Source organism: Choloepus didactylus, chromosome 4, assembly GCF_015220235.1.
Source record: "Choloepus didactylus isolate mChoDid1 chromosome 4, mChoDid1.pri, whole genome shotgun sequence".
Taxonomy (NCBI): Eukaryota; Metazoa; Chordata; class Mammalia; order Pilosa; family Megalonychidae; genus Choloepus; species Choloepus didactylus.
The window spans coordinates 122,065,853-122,082,553 of record NC_051310.1 but is presented as its reverse complement, the minus strand read 5'-3'; the positions used below and the strand labels follow the sequence as shown (position 1 = coordinate 122,082,553).

The following is a 16,701-nucleotide window of genomic DNA, read 5'->3' as shown; positions in this document are numbered from 1 at the left end:
TTCAACCATTATTTTTAGTTTGTTTGTTTTTTAAAAGGAATCATCTAACAGCTGCAAAACTCAACTGAGTCTAAAGTTGGCTCTTATTTAAGCCAGGTAGCAACCTCTTTCATTGCCCGTCCAGCCCAGACACTTGGTTTGATTTCATAGAATGTCAGAGCTAGAAAGAAATGCTGAGATGACAATTCCAACCCCATTGTTTTACAGATAAACAAACAGGCCAAGAGAAATGACTTGAACGGGTGTGTAGCTAGTGGCAGAACCAGGACTAGAAGAACCCTCCTCTCTTGATCCAGACTGTAGGTTCATGAGCAGAAGAGTAGTATCTATAAAGCCGTTAGGGTTTGGAGCGGGGGTGGTTGGCTGGATGGTTTCTAAAGCCCCTTGCTCAAATGGTCTGCAATTCCATGCTTCCAAATGGCAGCAATATTTCCTTTAATATCTATTTACCACCATCCTTTTTCCTGATTCAAATAGGTTTAGGAATGAGAGGCTTTTTATTGTCCAAAGTGGAGACTAAGGAGTTGGGAAAGCTTCAGAACTAATAGTCTACAAAGAGGACAACGGTGTCAGAGACTGTGCCCAACACCAGGGCTTTCAGATCTTCTAATTTGAAGTTGTAGATGACTTGGGGAGGTGGCAGAAAGTGCCCATAACTTGGTGTCCAGTGGTGGGAATTCTGGGGTTTATGGAAGCCATTTCTCTGTAAAGAGAGCCAACCAGGTAGACACTGAAAGAGGAAATAGCAACAATATTAATTTAAACATTCTTGCTCCTGTGGGTGGCCTGGGGCAATAATCAACAGGTTTTCTCAGGCACTTGTCTGAGTCACCAAACTCTACTCCCTGACGCTCCTGTCTCACCACTTTTCTCTGCCCAGGGGCGGAAGGTGAAGCATTTGTGGGCATTGGGATAACCTCAGCCATGTTCTCCCTTCCTGCCAGGCAGCCTAGAAGTACAGAAGAGATAGCCCCTTTAAAAAAAAGAGGTGGGGTAACTCCGTTATACAAAACTCATATTTTTTTTTCCAGTTTCATTGTGGGTATTTGGAAAATATAGAAAAACACAAAGAAGAAAATAAAAATCATCCATAATTCTATCACATAGCAAAAACTATTATTTGGATTTTGATGTCTTTCCTCCTACTCTTTTTTTTTTTCTTACGCGTAAACACATATTTGAACAAATGCTTATATATTTTTTCGATATGAGATTGTACTCTACGTAACTATTATCAAACTATTTTTTTCATGCGAAATTATGTATTATGAACACTTTTCCTTGGAAAGATTCCATTTTCATCCGTTTCCATCCATCCTGAGTGGTGGTAGTGTGGGGGAGAGGTGGCCCACCTGGCTGCAAGGGGAAGGCCTCTCGGCACTAGGAAGCCCTCAGGTCCTTAAACACCAGGCCCGGGCTGGCAGCTGCCGTGGCTGACGTCTCCCTCAGTGGCGAGTGACAAAAGGAACATCCCAGTCCATGACTTTGGCCACGTCTTCTCACACCACTGGGTCTGGGTTGTTTTTTTTTAAATCCCAACAGAAAACCCTTGTGGATGTTACTTTGGAAAACAGCAGCATTAAGGACCAAATGAGAAATTTGCAGCGGACATACGAAGCATCCATGGACAAGCTGCGGGAAAAGCAGAGGCAGTTGGAGGTTGCGCAAGTGGAAAACCAGCTGCTGAAAATGAAGGTAAAGTATGTGAGCCTAGATTTCCTGTTAACCTCCCTCTTCTTTCCTTCTCCTTTCTCTCCTCCAGTCCTCCATCTTCCACTTCCCTTTTTCTTCTTCCTTGAATTTCCTCACCCTTTTTGTGGCCAGCCCCATAGGGCTTGGCTGGAAGGCACGCACTTGGGAGGTTCACTGTTGTCTGTGTCCACTGTGTCAGTTGGATGTGGGTCCTCGTGAACACTCCCACTGGGCGCTCCTGCAGTGACCTCGTGGCTGCAAGGGCGGCTTAGTCACCACGGCAGTGCTGTCACATTGAGGAAAAGGTGGTTGGGACGGTCACAGGTCTGAGACTGCAGATGCTTTGGAGATCTCTCCCCTAGCTGCTTAGATTTTCTGAGGTCCCGAGGCCTTTCTGTCTGGGTCACTGGTACTTGGGCTGTGGCCCCCTTCTCAGGAAGGAAGGTGCTGGGTGGCTGAGGGCTCCGAGGAATGTCCCTCTTTCCCACCAGGCCGTGATATCCCCTAGCTGGGTTTCTACTGCCCGGGAGGTGTGAGCACCTCTCCCAAATTTGAAACATGGATAGATTTCCTACCTAGTGACAGGAACAGACCCATGAATGGCTCCTAGATGGCATTCAAAAAATTGTGTCATGAATGGGTTCTTTTTCATTTAAGTCTGGTTTTCAAATTGTGTTCAGCACAGCCTTAGGGTATCCTAGAGGAGGGCGCCTTATGGGTAGCATATCCATACAGTTTATTTGCTTAAACCGGAACTATGTTCAGGAGTAAAAGGTGGTGCTGTTGGTAATTTAGTTGGGGAAACGACCTGGGACGTATGACCCCCTCCCTGCAGGCTGCCTCAGGGCCAGGGAAGGCAGAGAGGAGTGGGGCTACCGCCTGGCACTGCAGACCCTCCGTGACTGGCACCCACGGGGTCGGGCGGTGTGCATGTCACTCATCCAGAGAGGGGTGGAGTAGATCAGCTCCTCTGCTTTCACTTTGAACAAGGCAGCTCATCCTTTCATTATTAAATATTTCATGATTCTGAGTAAGAGGTACTTTAATGAGAAGGGTTTTGTTGCCCAAAAGTCTGGAATTGCTGTTTTATGTCTTTTCTTCAGCTTAGGAGCTTTATCTGTTTATTCATTCCACACATATTCATCGCACATGTCTGTCTCGTGCGTTCCTGTCTGCTTCAGGGTCTGTATGGTGGCAGGCGCCTGGGGACATCATTGGGCTGATTGGCAGTCTGGAAGCTTCCAGAGAGTCCAGGCCTCCCCTGCAGTGACCTGTTTTTAGGAACTAATGCTTGTTTTCACCCTGAGCAGCAGAATTAAAGAGGGTTTTCCCTGATCTTCCTTTTCACTTTACCCCCAAAATTAAAAATTAAAAAGTTATAGGGACTTTAGGGTAGCTCACATGACCTGCAGGGAAAACAGGACTCCAGGGACAAAGCCCTTTCTAGCAATATGTCTGCATGGAAATGGAGTGTGGAGTGTGCTGGGTGTCTCTCGGCCAATGATAATCTCTATTCTGGATTTTCCTTTTTGTGCTTTTTGGTGCCAAATCTTGCCCATTGATGAGAAGGGAGAATTAGAGGGCATCAAGAGAGACTTTGGTCAAAAACTTGAAGTGAACATCCTATAACTATTGAAGTTGAATAATGCCTCACTCATCAGGGACTCTATATCCAGCAAGCTCAGCTCTCTGGAACAAGCAGTAAATCAGAGGGAAGGGACAGAAACAAACCGTCATCAGTGTAAAGTCAATGTCATGAAGTCCACATGTGGGGAAATGGCCTGGGCTGCAGGAAACACCTGCCACCACTAACCAAGCCCTGCCCACCCACCCATAGGCCACGTCTTCTCAGTCTTCTTGTCTCCTCTGCTGCCTGCTCAAGCCACTAGAGGCCCCTGGCTTAGTGTTCCCCAGACTAGGTTGGCATATTTCCAAACTCGACACTTGGGAAAGCGCAAAGGTATGGAAAGCTTGAGTCCAGAGTTCTTATTTGAGCTGAACTGAAGTCTTAACTAGAGACTGGCTTGGCTACTGCAGCTAATGGGATGGCTTCACCTTCATGTGAGAAACTTCTCTTCAAAGGTCTCCCTCCTTTTTGACATTAATTTTTTTTAATAGTAATACAGGCACATGATGGGAAAGAAGCAAAACAATATGAAATGTAGTCTAGGGAAAAGAAAGTCTCTCTCCTACCTCTGACCTTTGGTTCTCTTTCCTAAAAGCAGCCATTGCTACCAGTTTGTTAGCCTCTCATAGAAATTCATAGTTTGTGTGTAATCTATCTTTGTTAAATGCAAACGTTAGAATACTAAACAGATTTTCATACCTTACTTTTTTCACTGATCATTTCACATCAGTACGTCTAGATCTATCTTGTTCTTTTTATCAGTTGCATATCAATTGCATTGATGTACTATAATTTATTTATACTGTTTCTTATTGATGAATTTTTAGATTGTTTCTAGACAAAGCCCCCTGTAAGACTTTCACTTCCCCCTCCCCTGACTTCCTTGACTCTCAGGCTTGTCCTCCGATCAGGTGGGGCAGCAGACTTAGATCACCTGTCGTATCATCCTTTTCTAGGGAGAACCTTTCTGATTCATGAATGTGTTCTCTATTCATAGACTGATCCTTACTGGGACCCAGTTCTTTTCTTTTTCTTAAAAAGTAACTTACTATTAGAGGAAATCCCAAATATTTAAAGAAGTAGAGAGAATAATATAATGAACCCCCACATATCCATTGCGCAGCTTCAGCATTTACTAACTCATCGTCAGTGTTGTTTAGCTACACCCTCATCTACTTCCCACCACATCCTGGTAGTTATTTTGAAGGGTTTAATCCATAAATATTTCAACATGTAACTCTAAAAGATAAGGGATCTCACACCTTTAAGAAATTATAATAGTATAAAATAGCCAGCCAACAATTGAATAATTGTTATTATTCAATTCAGGGTAAAATGCAGTCCATACATTGCAATTGGTTAATATATCTCATAAGTCTCTTAATCTTTATGTTCTACCTCTATCGTTTTGTTTTTTTTTGTTTTTTTCCTTGTGATGTATTTGCTGGAGAAACTGGTTTGTCCTGCAGGGTTTCCCATGGTCAGGATTTTGCTGATTGCTATTTAACATGTTCCTCTATTGCTTGTGTGTCTTGAAAGTTGGTATTTAAAGGCTTGATCAGAATTCAGGGTTTGGTTTTCTTTTTTTTGGCCAAGAATATTTTTTAGACGGTGGTGTGTATTTCTGTCAGGGGCTCACTATATCCTTGTCTCTCTTTTTTATGATGTTAATAGCAGTTGATGTTTGTCACTAGGTCCATTATTTCATTAGGAGTTCCAAAGTGGCGATATTCTTATTCTAGCCTTCTTGCTTTGTTTATTCACTGAAATAACTTTTCCGTTTTGAAATGAGTTGATTCCTTAACACCCTCTTAAAATGATCAGTAGGTTTTTTGTGTGCATTTCTTCTTTTAATAGCATCATGAACTAGTGAATTTAAACACATTTGATGTATTTCAATCTAATTTTAGTTATTACTCTTATTGAAGCTCAAGTTGTCCCATGTTTGACCATTTAGAATTTTTCAAGTTGACTTCTGAGTCCCCTGACAGGCCTGCCTTGCTTTCAGGTATGATAAGGTTTTCTAGTCTCCTCTTACTCATTTCCTCTCTGATGCCTGGAATCAGCCCTTGCTCCGAGGAGTCCTGATTCCTTTAAGTGGGGAATGTTATTTAAGAACACAGTGTGGGCACTTGCTACTGAGTTGGTCATTGATTCTAGATCCATTTCAGTGGATGACACTAAGAAATACTTTTTTTTCTATTTTAAAGGTATAATATATCATAAGTACATACAAATACTTCCCATTTCAATTTAAGACATTAGGATTTTTCCTTTAACTGGTTGATTTTGCATATGTCCCTCCTCATATGCCTCAAATTTCAGTCACAGTGACAGCAATGTAATTACTCATTTGCTTTATCCTATAATACATACCAGCTGTCTCAAAATAACTACAAGCACTACCAACAGGAATATAATTACTGAACATAGTTTAAGGTACTTTTTTTACAGTTCTTTTTGTCCTTAGGCTATGTCCCATTAAGAATAAATAGTTAAATTACTGTGCTTTTTAAAATTTATTTTTATTGAGGTAACATGTACAACCTAAAATTTCACATTTTGAACACTTTCAAGTGTACAATTTACTGGTGTTAATTATATTCACAATGCTGTGCTACCATCAACACCATCTATTATCAAAACTTTTCCATTACTTCAAACAGAATCTCTGTACTAATTAAGATTTAACTCCCTAATCCCCACCCCCACCCCGATATACTGTATTCTAGTTTTTGACCCTATGAATTTTCATAGTCTAGTTATCTCATACAAGTAAGTTCATACAGTCTGTGTCCTTTTGTGTCTGGCTTATTTTATTCAACATACTGTCTTCAAGGGTCATTCATGATGTCACATGTATCAGAACTTCATTCCTTTTTATGGTTAAATAATATTCCATTGTGTGTATATGCCACATTTTATTTATCCATTCATCTGTTGATGGACACTTGGGCTGCTTCCACCTATTGGCATTTGTGAATAATGCTGCTATGAATATAGGTGTGCAAGTATCTGGTTGAGTCCCTGCTTTCAGTTCTTTTGTGTATATACCTAGAAGTGGGATTGCCAGGTCATGTGGTAATTCTGTACTCAACTTTCTGAGGAACTGCCCAACTATTTTCCACTTTAGCTGCACTATTTTACATTCCCACCAACAATGCATGAGGCTTCTTATTTCCCCACATCCCCACATCCTTGCCAACACTTACTTTCCATTTTTTAAAATAATAATCACTCTGGTAAGTGTGAAGTGATATCACGTAGTTTTAATTTGCATTTCCCTAATGGCTAATGACGTTAGGACATCTTTTCCTGTGATGGCTGGCCATTTTTATATCTTCTTTGAAGAAATGTCTCATGTCCTTTGCCCATTTTTTAATTGGGTTTGTCGTTTTATTGTTGAGTCAAATTAGTGTGTTTTAAAGTCATTTGGAATAGTACCTCTCCATGTGGTGATATTACAAATTAGAAACACTTTTGTGTTCATTTGTTTATATTTTAAATTTAGATAACTTTTTGAAGTATAATTTTTTATAGCAGCTTAATTATTTACTTGGTTTCAAAGCCAAATCTACAAAACAAAGTATATTTAGAAATGTAGTATGTGTATCTGTAATATCTCCTTCCTTCTCTTAACGTTTTCCTTCTCCCCGCCTAAAGGTAACCGTTTTCTTATTTTTATGGTTTATTCTACTCTCACCCAATTCTAATAATTTAGTGATCTTATTTTGCAGCCCACAACAAAGTACTCAAGAATTAAACAAGTTTATCTTTCCGAGGTCAATTAGAGTGTGGACAGACACCCCAAAAACCCAGAAAAATGTGCTATTAAAATTCATAGATAAAAGATAATAAAATTTTAGGATCAAAAGAATGTTAGACAGAAACAAACCATTGGAAAAAGGATGTTAAGACAGTGGAGCATGAAATACATTTTATACGGAGTTTAATTTAAAATTGGTCTTTTTGTTTTTCAGGGGGAGGTTGGGTGGATACTTAAAGAGGTTAAGTTGCTGCTTTTTTGAAAAATTCACTCGTGTGGAGCACCTTTGTCCTAATAATGCCATATAAACTAGTGTGAAGCACCCTTTTTATTTTCCCGTGCGTCAACTCACCCCTTTTCCCTTCCAGTTCCTGCTTTTCTCTACTGCCAGACTCCAGTTGCCGTTTGGTCCTGTATTTACTCTTTGCTTTCTCTGTGTGTCCACAGTTGATGCATACAGAAGGAAAGCCTCTGATTCCCCCGGAACCTGTGAAATCCAGTTCTGAAATGGCTCTCTTTGTAGGTGGAATCATCCCAAGAAGCGAATGCGGAGGTGATGAGAGAGATGACCAAGAAGCTGTACAGCCAGTACGAAGAGAAGCTGCGAGAAGAGCAGCAGAAGCACAGTGCTGAGAAGCAGGCTCTCCTGGTGTGTATGTCTTGGCTGCAGTGAAAGTAACCAGGAGTTTTTGGCTCATTGTTGGAGAGGTTTAAATAATAGGGAGATGTGTTAGTGGGCTCCAGCATGGGTGAGGGATTAAGGAATTTATTCATTGGTCTATTCATCCCCTTCCCTCCCTTTGCTCAGAATAGTCCCCTGTCCCTCTGTCTGTAACACTCCCCTTTCTCTAGCCAGACGGGACCACTCACCAGCACTCAGGCAGATACTGGGCTTCCCTGCAGCCATACCCTGATGCACTCCAGTCCCTTCTACCTGGAATATCTTCCTTCCTTGTCCTTGATCCTACCTCAAGAGGCATTAAAGCCTTCGGAAATGCCACCCTTTCCATGCATGAAGTCTTTCCCAGTCACAGTCTCTGCTCTTTGCTATGGAATTTTATTTTACCTGTTGTTAGAGTTGGGGTGTATGTCACACATTGGGGTTTCTCTGGATCACACAATCCTTGAAAACAGGGACTCCAGGTCTGCCTTATCATGTGTCCTTAAAGGCTTAATAAATGTGCTGATTGATTTCTTCTTAGGGGCGATTTGGTGTATTGCAATACAGGAGAAAGATCTGGGAATTCTGCATTCAACTCCAAATCTGTCCCTAATTCCCTTTACACTGGTGGCAAATGGTGACACTCTGAGCATCTAGATAAGGGATGGGGTAACATTTTCAGGCTTTTTTATACAGTTTTTAAACAGAAGGAATCAAGAGCGAAAAGGAGAAAAAAATAACTAGATCCCTTAACCAGCCACACTTTGGGTGTTTATTCACAGGTTAAAAACCAAATCTTGGAAGTTGAATTCAGGACCTTTGAGGCACTTCTGGGCCCCAAGGTCATACTTTTAGGGAGAAATCATGACTTTACATGAACCCTGGTCAGTAACCTGGGTACTGAGGAGAGTGTGTTTCTTTTGCAGGAAGAAACGAATAGTTTTCTGAAAGCGATTGAAGAAGCCAATAAAAAGATGCATGCAGCAGAGATCAGCTTAGAGGAGAAAGACCGGAGGATCGGGGAGCTGGACCGGCTGATAGAGCGCATGGAGAAGGTAACGGAGCAGCCATGGCCGCCTTCCCCACTCGCTCACCCTCCCCTGTGCTTCCACAGGGCCCCTCGCAGGCCTGAGTGAGGACTTGAGAGGCCTCAACACTGAGCCTGCTCATCCCTCAAAATTGAGGTTAAAAAGAAGAAGAAAGAAACCATACAAAACTGTAAGATCTAAGGAAGTCCAAAAAAATTCTCATTTTCCCCATGGTAACTGTTTGAATGCTTTTAAAAAAATGTTACATATAAAATTCTTCCCTCCAAGAGCTCAGCTCTGCTGGTGCCCTGGGCATGAACTAAGCTTCCCCATTGAGTAATCAAGCCCTGTTTAGATGTTACATCAGCACCTCAGCCCCACTGCTTCTGGGGCGTGCCTCTCAGGGCCGACTTTTCCCTGATACGTTACACTTGTAGAAGAGAGGAGGATGCCACGTTTCTTGGTGGACGTGGCAAGGAGGCTGATGGGAAGGGTTGGGAGGAAGCTTCTGGAAGGCAGGAGCTCGACTGAGATAATGAAGCCAGGGAAGAGAAAGAAAGTAGGCAGGGAGTAGAGAAAGGGGAAAATAGAGTGGGAAAGAGAGCAAAAAGCAATAGAAGGAAAGAAGAGAAAGGATGGGTGGCCTTAAGCAGGTGCCAGCTGACTTCTAGGAGATGGGTGGTGATTTAGGGCCAAAGCTGAGGTTGGTTTCTAGAAAATGGCTCTCTAGCTGCATGTGAGTTTGCAGAGTAGTGATGATCTGCTGAGATGGTGACATTGAGAATCTCCAACATGATGATGGAAGGGAGGGGAATGACACTCTGAGCAAGACTAACAGCTGGGCCTCCAGGAGATTCTCAGAAGGAGTGTCCTTACTCCTTGGCACCTGCAACATAAACCCCTCGACAGTACATCGACAAGGCTAGATGCAGCCAGAGTGGGAACTGCGTTGAATTCAGTGCTGTGGAGCCTGGGGGCTCACTGAGGGCTCCTGGTTGGCTAATGTTAATATTTGAGAGGGACTTCAGCAAGCTAAAGAATCAGTTACAGTCTCAACCTCTGCCCTCTGGGAAAGCAGAATCCCATCTTTTATTGAAGAGTGGATGGTTGACTTGTTTAGAGAAAGTAAGCGTTGGATAGAGGAACACTGGTGAAGATTGAGTAACAAGGGCACTTTCTAGGACTTGGGTTTACTTTCTCCCACATCGCGGTTCTCCTACAACAGCAGAAGATGCTGGTAAACTCACATGCCCTCTCTAGGTGACAGATTCTGCACTGTAAAGAAATAAGGTGAGCAGGCAGCATGGGGGAGGTAGTTTGGGCAGCAAAGCCTCTTACATAGAGACAGTACATGCCCTGAGTAAGACCATAGGGTTTAGAATCTTGCAGACTGAGGGTTTGAATCTTATTTCTCCTTCTAGTTGTGGGCAGTTAATTGACTTTTCCAAACTCAGTTTCCTTTTCTGTGAATGCTTAATATAAATAATTCTTATTCTTAGGGATTTTGTGAGGTGTAAATGAGAAAAATTCACGCAGTGTGCTAAGCATAGAATCTGGCCCATAGCAAGTCTTCAGTAATGTGTGGCTCCAATGGTTACTCTTTACAGGTTTGCTTAAGTGTCTGTACCCTGGAATCCACTTTCTTTAGCTGGACCCGTTTTATAGTTTATCCTCTTTGTGGCCTTGGGATTCTGAAAGTTCTCAGATTTTTCCCACTAATTTCCTCATGCAGCCCTCATGACAGTTGTGGGTGAGGGTCAGGGAAGTGGTAAGGCTAGGCCTTCCTGCCGGCATTTATGTAACAGAGAAGTTCCCCGTGTCCTGTTGGCTTTTTCTTTAGCAACTGGAAACTTATTACTCTGCCTCTTAATCTTCTTTTCCATTTAGGCTTGAGAAATGCTTTCTTTTCTTAGCTAATATTGGATATTCTAATTTACTGCCTCAGGGATAAATCTTGGAGAACAGGAATGTTGCCAATTCTTTATCGCACACCGCCGGAACTGTACCTCCGCTCACGAGAACTGAGCCAGTGTTTGTATCCTGTTCTCACCCATTTTTGCATTTTGCTCAGGGACAAACTGAGCTTTTGAATGGCTTCTCTACTCTATACTTTAACTTACTGTATATCTTATTGGATGTTGTATTCAGGATACCTTTTTTCCTGATCAGTAAAACTCTTTTAAGGAGTGTGCCCAACCAGGGAACCTCCTGGGGAATAGATAAGTATTCTATACTTTGATTTGGCTCCTGGTTTTACAGGTTTATATAAATGTAAAAAATCATTGTGCAGTGTACACTAAAGGTTTGTTATACCTGAATTTTTTTTTAAAGTGATTTTTTAAAAAGTTTTCTGTTAAGTTAGGCCTTATCCTCTTTTATGATGACTTTTTTGGAGGGGCTCACTTGTGAAAGGTTCATCACTATTATTTCAGTGCTAATGTAAACTCGTAGGCCCAAGAGGCAGGGACAGTGTGGGCTTTTCACCCAGGCCAGGCGCCGAGAGCAGGGAATTTAAAAATGACAAACCCAACTAAAAGTCATTCTTCTTTTCTTATTCTAAATATGTTGATGATAATATATTCCTCCTGGCTGGTTGGACTGCTTTTTCACCCCTTTGGAATAGTTCTTGGCCTACCACTGCTTACAGCTTCTGAATTATGGGAATTGAATTTTTAAAGATTTGCTTTTAATAATTTGGAAGAAGAAAGGGTTTGGAATCTATAGAGCCAGTAAGAGTTTTGTTGGGGAGAATTGCTGAGACTAAAAATAAGGTACTCGTGTTCTTAGAAGAGAACCTAAAGTAAATATTCTCTTTCCAATTAGTCAGAAAGATTTGATAAGCTTCCATTTTAAGGACATTTATAACACTAATATCTACAATGTATTTCTAGTACAATTTTGGTTATGAAGGGTACCACACTTTTTTTCTTATTTTTTAATGCAGTTTTATTGAGATACACTCACACACCATATTATCCATCCGAAGTATACAATCAGTGGCTCACAGTATCATCATATAGTTGTGCATTCATTGCCACAATCAATTTTAGAACATTTTCAATACTCCAAAATAAAGAAGAAAATTAAAAAGGACACCCAAACCATCCCATACCCCTTTTCCCCCCCTATTATTTATATAATTTTTTCTTTATTTTACTGCTCTTCTGCCCATACACTGGGTAAAGGGAGTGTCTGTCATGAGGTTTTCACAGTCACACAGTCACACAATAAAAGCTGTAAAGTTATACAGTCATCATCAAGAATCGAGGCTACTGGATTATAATTCAATAGATTCGGGTATTACCTTCTAGCTATTCTAATACACTAGAAACTAAAAAGGAATAGCTATATAATGAATAAGAATAACCCCCAGAATGACCTCTCGACTTTATTTGAAATCTCTTCGCCACTGAAACTTTATTTTGTTTCATTTCTTTTCTCCCTTTTGGTCAAGAAGGCAGTCTCAATCTCATGATGCCAGGGCCAGGCTCATCCCTGGGAGTCATGTCCTGCCTTGTCAGGGAGACTTACATGCCTGGGAGTCATGTCCCATGTGGAGGGAAGGGCAGTGAGTTTATATTCCATGTTGGCTGAGGGAGGGAGGCCACATTTGAGCAACAAAAGAGGTTCTCTGGGGGTGACTCGTAGGCACAATTATAAGTACGCGTAGCCTGTCCTTTTCAGGAATAAGTTGCATAAGGGCAAGCCCCAAGACTGAGGGCTTGACTTCTTCAACTGGGATTCCCTAATATCAGGAATTCCCCAGGTGGGGAAGTCTAATATTTCCACATTTTTTCCCCAGTCCCTCAAAGGGACTTTGCAAATACTTTTTTTATTTTCTGCCCAAAATATTCCGGGTAGGGGTGGGGGTGGGGAGGCACCACACTTTAGTTAACATTTTTCCACTTCATCTAAATAAATAATTTTCCAGATTATCATATTACTTTTTTGCGTGAACTTTTAAATTTACGTAAATACAGCAAAGTGTACAAATCTTAAGTGCACATCTCGATACAATGTTCATTTCCTATTGCTACTGTAGCAAATTACCACAAATTTAGTGGATCCAAACAATGCAAATTAATCTCACAGTTCTAGAGGTCAGAAGTCCTAAAATCAAGGTGTTGGCAGGACTGCATTCCTTGTGGAGACTCTAGGGAGAATCTGTTTTCTTGCCTTCTTCAGTTTCTAGAGGCTGCCTGCATTCCTTAGCTGCCGTCCTTTCCTACATTTTCAAAGCCATCAGGATAGCATCTTCCAACCTCTCCTTTTCTGACTTGGGCCCTCTGCCGCCCTCTTTTAAGGACCCTTGTGATTACATTAGGCTCACCGAGCTAATCCGGCATCATCTTCCCATCTCAAGATCCTTAACTTAGTCACTCCTGCAAAGTGCCTTTTGTCATGTAAGGTTACATATTCACAGGTTCTGGGGATTAGGACTTGGATTATTCTGTCTACCACAATGTATCTTTACACATGAACACAACTGAGAAAATAGCACTCCGTGTAATATGTAGGGTATTGCCAGAATTCCAGAAGCCTCTTTTCTTGATGATTTAGAATATAATCAGGAATTTTGCAATATCACAAGCAACTGATTTCTAGTATTGATTATATCATTATTTAGGACTATATATTTTCACGAGACCTCTGAGGTTGAGCTGATGGAATAATTAAAAAAAAATAAATGATGAATGGCTTTATCCAAGTTGTCTGTCCTTATTCATAAATAGGTCTATAAATACACACCAACAGATTTGGCCTCATTGAACTCTGTTTGGACTATGAGTAATGGGTGTTACTCAGTGGGTGTTAGAGACTTGAACTCATTGGTGATGTAATTGCTTAGTATGCAATTTCTGTCCAACTTTGGATCCATTGATTAAAATACCAGTTTCTGTTTGTTTTAGGAACGCCATCAATTGCAACTCCAACTTCTAGAGCATGAAACAGAAATGTCAGGGGAAATAACTGATTCTGACAAGGAAAGGTAAGATATTATGCCCTTTGTCTTATAATGGATTTAGCTTTTGGATAGCCTGTGCTTCTGTGGGCTCATTTGGTCCTTGTATTTTCGTTCATTTGGTCATCACTTATTGCACCTTTATACATGTAAAACATTGGTCTAAGAGCTTCTGATACAGAGCCAGAGTCTTTAGGACTTTACAGCCACAGCTGAGAGCCCACAACTGGTTGTTAGCATGCCAGAGCACATCAAAGATGGTCAAAAATGTGAAAGTTCAGTCTCCATAACCTTGAACTGCACAGGATGCACCTTGTAGATGAGAAAACTCAACTGTGACTAATACCGTTTGCTCTGGAAACTAATTTTAAAATGTCTCTCATTGTTTCTGAACATTGGTTAGGAAAGCCTTTGTCCTCTGGCTGTGACCATATAAGTCTGCATGGAAAATGCAGGGGTAGGACTCACTGCTTCTCCTAGAAATGAAAATGCAGAGAGGCCATGCATGGCTCTTTAGTGAAGGAAAACAAGGCTGCAGGGGTTTGAGAATTTTGGGCAAACCACTTAACCTCTCTGAGATTCCCTGCTTCTCTGTAAAGTGGGAATTAGTTTTTAAAAGGGAGGACGTGATGATGATAACAACAGTGCCTGTTTCGTTGGGTTATTATTGTGAAGGAATTGTTGAGTGTACTGCCTGCTACATGGTATGAGCTGAAAAATAACTGTTTTCCTTCCTCTTTTGGAACTTCAGGGTTTTCAGAGTTATAGGAGTCTTCCCTGGTCCTTAATGTAGTGCTAAGGAGGGACCTGGAAGAATTGGGAAGTGGCGAGTGGCCCACTAGGCCCTTTGTCCAGTGCTCTGTTCCCATGACCCCACAGGACACAGAGTCCACCTACCACTTCCTTTGGTTCCTTCGAACCTAGCAAAGTCAGGGGATAATTTGTACCATTTTAAAATAAAAGTATAAAATCTTTTGTGATGTGGTCTACTCTACTTTGACACAGAGAAGATATTTTAGCATGTTTCCCGTTTACCCAAAATAATTGATGTGTAGAACAACTTTAATTCCCAACTGTGGGACTCTGCCACTTGATTTCAGATATTTTGTTGTGTTGCTAGACTCCTCTCCTTCTCTGTTCTCCAAATCAAGGCAATTAACTGGGCATTCTGATATTGTATTAACACTAAAACAGACAGCCTCTCACACCTGTAAGTGGTGAAAAAAAAAAAATCTGTCTTGGGCCCTAGAAAATATAGTAATTGTTCTTACCCAGGATAAAACTTGGAATTGGGAACTTGAAGAAGAGTCCTATATTTCTTCTACAATGGAGTGGCTGATTGGTAGTTGATCACCTATGATATGCATAAAGTAGGATGGATATATGTTGAGCTGTTGTCTCTTGTAACTTGGCAATATTTCTTCAAATGCAACTGCCTATGCTGGTGCTACTGCTTCAGTTTAGGTCTTTATTGCATTTTCTTCTATTTGTGTTAGGTATCAGCAGTTGGAGGAGGCATCAGTCAGCCTCCGTGAGCGGATCAGACACCTGGATGATATGGTGCATTGCCAGCAGAAGAAAGTCAAGCAGATGGTTGAGGAGGTAAGCATTCGTAAAATGTCACTGGCCCTGGATGGTGGGAAAATGTCATCCTACAGGAAGATCTGGCTCTCAGCTCAGTTTCATCTTGGCCCAGAGGGGAATTTCATCATATATGCCTTGTGGACTGATGAAGAGCCTTCTAAAAGAGAGACTTCTCCAGGTCAAAGGGTTAGTGTTGAGAAAACTGTGAAGCACAGTTCATAGCTCACCCTCTTTCAAGGGGTAGAAGTACCCTATGTGGTGCCTACAGCTTAAGGGATAACAAAGGGTATGACAAGAAAAATTTGTTTCAGCTGAGGTCTCTGCACACCTCCCAAACCTGTCTCCTCTTCCAGCTGCCACCTTTATCCTGTCTCCATTTTTGGGTGTCTTTCTATTTCTCTGTCTCTTTTGTTCTCTTTTCCTGCCTGTTCCTCTCTTTTATCTCTCGCTTTTCCCCTCATTCTCCTCTCCCACTCCTGTTTCTTCTTTACCTTTCTCTCCTTAACTGTCCATGTGATATGGAACCAGGTTATATGTTTACTACATACTGGACATAGTTTAGTATTTTATTTTTCTAAATGAAAAGAACAGGTAAGTTGAACATTTATATTCCTTTAAGAGGAAAAAATATTTTAACTTGTGTTAATATAATCTCTCTCTCTTTCTTGTGGTGATGCTCTATGTCAGAAAGTCAATTGTGGTGAGACGAATCACATATTAATAGTGATTTTTCTTGCTCAGTTGAAGTCTTATAGATAAGTGTGGTAGGAAATAGAACAGTTAGGTACCAACTGTCCATAAGAATTCCCTAGGGTCTAATTCCCTAACTTGCAAAAAGAGGAAAAGGTTTCAATTTATTTAAACATTTGGCTGGCAGTGGAAAAAATTGAAAAAATACTTTTCTTACATTAAACCCTACTCTGAAAAATTATCCATTTTCTAAAGCCGTAAAATGTTGGAGATTTGTTAGTGGGTGGGGATAAGGTCAGGGAATTGTAAGGATGGGGAGGGACATTCTTTTTTATTATGTGCACAGTGAACCTGTACATTAAATAAAATCTTGTTTTTCTCCTAAATGAGAAATCCAGTCATGCTGTGTTGACTCTTGTAAGTCTCTTACCGGCTCGTGTGCAGGTCTCTGGGGAGTGGTAGAGTACCAGAGGATTGGAAAAGGAAACCATGCACACTCCTTGCAGGCTTTGTGCACACAGACAGCAGAGCTCTCCAGGAACAGTGATGGGTGGATCCTGCCCCTATCAAACCTGTACGTAGATGTCAGGGGTTCGTTTTCCCAATGAAAAGCATTGTTTTGCCATAATTAGCACCTTGGTGAACCATGCTGTCCAATCATAGTTTTTTCTGCTCCTCAGTTTCACGCAC

General features: G+C 41.3%; 1 protein-coding gene across 3 annotated transcripts in view; it reads left to right on the top strand.

Annotated features, from left to right (window-relative positions):
* Nucleotides 1–16,701, top strand: part of LOC119531961 (myocardial zonula adherens protein) — a 90,573-nt gene that overhangs the window by 34,347 nt on the left and 39,525 nt on the right. For all 3 annotated transcript variants that reach the window (XM_037833856.1, XM_037833857.1, XM_037833858.1), the window contains exons 6-10: nt 1,543–1,695; nt 7,609–7,734; nt 8,673–8,801; nt 13,685–13,764; nt 15,234–15,339. In XM_037833856.1, the coding sequence (XP_037689784.1) occupies nt 1,543–1,695; nt 7,609–7,734; nt 8,673–8,801; nt 13,685–13,764; nt 15,234–15,339 (594 nt within the window). The remainder of the gene's footprint in view (nt 1–1,542; nt 1,696–7,608; nt 7,735–8,672; nt 8,802–13,684; nt 13,765–15,233; nt 15,340–16,701) is intronic.